This window comes from Octodon degus, unplaced genomic scaffold (genome assembly GCF_000260255.1).
Source record: "Octodon degus isolate 3935 unplaced genomic scaffold, OctDeg1.0 scaffold00068, whole genome shotgun sequence".
Classification (NCBI taxonomy): Eukaryota; Metazoa; Chordata; class Mammalia; order Rodentia; family Octodontidae; genus Octodon; species Octodon degus.
Window position 1 is genome coordinate 4,886,699 of NW_004524644.1, and position 4,850 is coordinate 4,891,548.

General features: G+C 39.3%; 1 protein-coding gene across 1 annotated transcript in view; it reads left to right on the top strand.

Annotated features, from left to right (window-relative positions):
* Nucleotides 1–3,931: 3,931 nt before the first annotated feature.
* Hspa4l (heat shock protein family A (Hsp70) member 4 like) overlaps nt 3,932–4,850 on the top strand; it is a 97,138-nt gene continuing 96,219 nt past the window's right edge. The window contains exon 1 of the mRNA XM_023719501.1: nt 3,932–4,375. Within this exon, the coding sequence (XP_023575269.1) occupies nt 4,053–4,375 (323 nt within the window). The 5' untranslated portion in view covers nt 3,932–4,052. The remainder of the gene's footprint in view (nt 4,376–4,850) is intronic.

Here is a 4,850-nt window from a genome sequence, read left to right on the forward strand (position 1 = left end):
TGATACTGTAAAACTGGTTGGAAAATAAAAACAAAATGGCTTATCTGTTAGTGTTTGTCTTTACAATAAAGTCTTACCAAGTGTGAATTTATCTTGGAACAAAAAATATGCCCTTGAAAATTAGTTTTTGTATTCCATATTGACAATAAAAGGAAGTTTAAAACTGTTGTACATGAGCCCTTTTTTCTACCATCCTTCATTAGTTAACAGAAGATAGCAAAATTTTTGTCATGAGAGGAACAAAAGATGTTTCTCTGTAGAGAAATAAATACAAGCATCTCTAAGATTTTATGCAAGACTGTGTCTTTTTTCAGAGATATTTAGAAGATAGTACATTTGAAATACTTAATGTTTCCAATTCTGAATGGGTAAAAGAATGTTAAGCTAGTTGGATAAACTGGAGAGAGATTGAGGCTGAAAGTCAGTGTAGTGGAGTAGGCACACTTGCTGGTGTACAGGTGCAAAGTACATTTCAAAGAAAAAAATGCAACATAGACTTTTTAATATACTAGTAGTATCTCAAGAGGGAAAATAATGTGAAAACTCAACATGTTTTAGTGCTCAACATAACTCAGGTTACAGAAACAAAATATAAAATACTTCTAAACTATCACATGGAAGAAATTTAAAATGACGAAAGTTTGTCATATAAAGATTAAGAAAATAGTATAAAAATTTTAAATTGTACAAAGCAATGGTAATAAGGTTTTTGTTTTGTTTTGTTTTGTTTTGTTTTTTCAGAACCGGGGATTGAACTCAGACCCTTGCACTTGCCAGGGAAGCGCTTATTCCACTGAGCCATCTCCTCGGCCCCAACTAATAAGTTTTTTATATCAGTGGTACTATAGGTTTATTCCAGAGAATATTGAGCTCCATTCCCACTCCTTCTAATCATATTTTGAGACAGTGTCTTGCTAAGTTACTCAATACATAGGATCATGGTGTGTACCACTATTCTTGCAAAAGAACTCTTTAAGATTCTGAAATGTGTAAGTAGAGGGCAATCTGTTTTAAATTGCTAACCTAAAATCTGTGAAGTCTAGAAGATGTATAGGTAAAAGAAAAATATTACTATCTTGGACTGAGCTAAAACTCTGCAGTAATATAAAATACTGTTAATGAGAGGTGACTTACAGTGAGCAAAATCAAGATACAGATTTCATAAGGAAACGTTTTGCTAAAGGTTAACACCAATGCTGGAAAATAGCTAAATATACTTAAAATGCATACAAGGTTTGTTTTTTTCTTTCTTTTAGCAGAACCGGGGATTGAACTCAGGCCGTTGTACTTGACAGGCAAGTGCTTATTCAACTGAGCTATCGCCACAACCCCTTTAAAATTGATACAGTTTTATCTTAAATTCCTATGTCTACATTTTAGTCTTGTGTAAGCCATAATTTCCTCCTCTAAAACTATCTCCCCAAATACCTAAAATTCCACTTTCAGAACTTCATTCTTTTAGTCTCTTTTTATTTAGTTTATTAAAATACATTTTCCTGGGCCTAGGAGATACCTCAGTAGAATAAGCACTTGCCTGGCAAGCTCAGGGACTTGAGTTCAATCCCTAGTTCTGCAAAAAAAAAAAAAAAAAAAATCTTCCTTATGACAATATAACTTCTTAATTTGAAAGTACTTCATACTACATTTATTTTGATTTGATTAATTTCCATTTTTTTCTCAGGTTTTGCTTATCGGTGGGGAGATGAAAATAATACTTAGAGGGCAGGGCTCTCAAGTTTTATATTCCTACTCAGGATTGATGGTTTTAAAAGATAGGACATTGACATCCTCAAAACTAAAATTTCCAAAATAGTTGGCTTTTTTCAAATATAAGCATTATGCTATATAAATAAATTGACACCTTCATTCCTCATACCTGACCTAAATACGAATTCAAAGGGAATTCTGTCCCATTGCCTGTTTAAATGTTCACATTTTCTAGGGCCCAGTTCTCACTCTTCTAACGTTATATTTGTTCTCTACCTTATTTCTTCTCTGAAGTTTCAGATACCATCTGTATGCCACTAACACTCAGATTTCTTTCTAACCTAGATTCCTGTTGATTTTTAGATGTATGTTTCTGCCTGTCTCTTTGACCTCTTTCTTGGCGTGTATCAGAGGTTTCTCTAACTCAGTATTTCTATAACCTCACTTGTCTTAATTTTTAGGCATGTTTCTCTTTCCCTTATCTTGATTAATGATAGTACATACCCCTTTAGCCAGTCATCCGGAACTAGAATCCTGGAAGTCTGCCTTGCTTTCCTCCTACCTTGGTTTATATAGTGAATAGGTCACCAACTCTTACAAATTCTACCTCCTAAGTAGTTCTTGGTTTTTTTTTTTCTTTTTTCCATTTTGATTGTCATTGCCTTATTTAAGACTTACATCACACAAATATATTTTAATAGCCTAAGGTGGTGAAAATAAAGGTGAAGTTGTAAGACTTGGAAATACAGTAGTTTGGGGCCAGGGTGATAGCTCAGTAGAATAAGCCCTTGCCTGGCAAGCACAGGGTCCTGAGTTCAATCCCTGGTACCAAGAAAAATAAAAACAAAAAAGTTAATATGCCAATGTTTAAAGATATAGCTAACAATTATAATAAAGTAGTATGAAAATACCTGAATTCCATGGATGGAAAGAATCAATGATAGTAATACTACTTGAGCTGTGCCTATATTCATAATCAAAAGAAATACTACATTTCAGTTAAAGGTTAATTCAAGACCTCCCCCTCCCTTAATTCCATCTATGGATCCTTTGATGATCTGGGGCCTCAGGTAAAGAATCACTGTCTGACAGCATTATGTCTATCTATATAGTAAAAAACTACAAGGCCTAGAAAGAGGAATGATAGAGCAGGAGGAAGGAATTTTAACTAGATGAGGTGGAAGTTGCATGTATCACATTCACATATTAGTGAGACTTTAGCCACATGATCAGAGGAAGTGGAAAATACTTTGTAGCGGACTGAAAATTGTGAGTCTATCACAGCCTCCCAAAGTGAGTGCTTTGCACACAACTCCATCTTACTTCATTTTAACACCAGACTTTTTGATTATTATTATTGATTTCACTAAGTTGCCTAGGCCAGGCTTCAAATTTGGGATCCTCCTGCCTTAGCCTTCCGAAGTGGCCAGGATTATAGGCTTGCACCACCATACTCGGCACCTTTTTTGTAGTCATAAAAAAAGTTTTCTCTAGTGTTAGGGACATAGTGGCTATGGTTACATTATTTAATTATAAAAACAGTCCTGTGGATATATTTATCATCTTAATATACTTTATTCTTTTTGAGACAGGGTCTCGCTATTTAAGTCAGGCTGACCTCAAAGTGAGCTCACTTTGCAGCCCAGGCTGGCCTTAAACTTGCAATGATCCTCCTACCTCAACTTCCTAAGTGCTAGGATTACCGGCCTGTACTCCCACACCCCGCCTTTACCACACTTTAAACCTGATACTTGGGAGAGTTCACTAACTTGTGAAAGGTCCTGCAACTAGTAAGGTAAGCCTAGAACTAGAACTTCCACTCATGGAACTCCAAAGTCTGTCCTGTTCATAGCTAATAGATACTTTCATGTTGTCCCATCAATTTTAGGGAATATGATACATAACTCCCTGGCATTAACTTTTTTCCTACTTTGATGTATAAATATCCTTTTAATTGAAAAATCTTTATGCCTCAGTTTTTATAGACATCATGGATAAATAAATGGGATCAGTTAAATAAATGGTCCCTGGAGAATCTCGGGATATCCAGGAACAAATCTAAATGATGCAGAATCATCATCCTTCTAAAGATGATGGCTAGAAGAGGCAGTTCAGTGGTGGAATCCAGCGGCCCCAGGGTTCTGTGAGGGGCAGCAGCATGGAATCCTGAGTCAGCTCTGGAACTGCCTGCTGGGAAGCAGAATCTTGCTGGGGCACAGAGTGTGGCATGAACTCCGGGCATAACCTGTCACCTGTGTAATCTGAAATGAAGCCAGATCCTTTAGAGAGACAAAAGTCGAGGCCATACTGTACTTTCTAATTTCTTTGACACTGGCTTTGAAAATATGGATGTCACGGTCATCATCGCAACGGCAGCAGGAGCTATAACCACACTTGCTGCTGCTACTATAGCAGCACTATTAATAATAAAACGTCTGAGTTTTAAAGAGAGGGCAGCCAGGGACAATGAGAGTACTAAAGAATCAGGAAAAAACCCCACACCTTCTTTCAAGATGGCAACCAATGTGAAACAGGAAGCTGACGAAGAATTGGAGAAGGAACAGAGCACACAAGAAGGGGACGAGAAGGAATTGGGATCCCAAGAAGAAGAGAAAGAACAGCACTTGCACAAACAAGCAATCAAAAAGCGACAGGACAGCCAAACTTTGTGAGTATAAAATAAACTTGATTAAATTGCAGACACCAGCAAGCAGTGTCCAAGGAGCAAGACCACACCAGCTCCCTTTTGGAGACCAGAGGGTAGCAGCAGGAGGCCAGCGCCCAGCTGGCTGGGCCTGAGGACAGACTATGGTCACTGCAAAACTGAGGCTGGAGAAGCCGTGAGGGGCGCTGCGTGAAGGGAAAGTTGTCCGTGTGCTCACTGCTTGACACAAGTTCGGCTCTGCCGTTTCAGACTGGAAGGAAAACCCTAGAAAGGTGTAGTTCTTGAAGCCGGAGGCCTCCCCGGCTGCTCGGCGAGACGTCGCCGAGCGCCGCACAATGGGCGCCACCTCACAAACGCGGGCGGCGGGTCCCGCGCGCCCCGGGAGCGCCTGGCGGCACACGGCCCCGCGGGGCGGCTGGAGGGTTCGCGGGAGGGGCGAAGCGCGGCGGGAAGGCCCCGCAGACGTCTCGCAGACGGC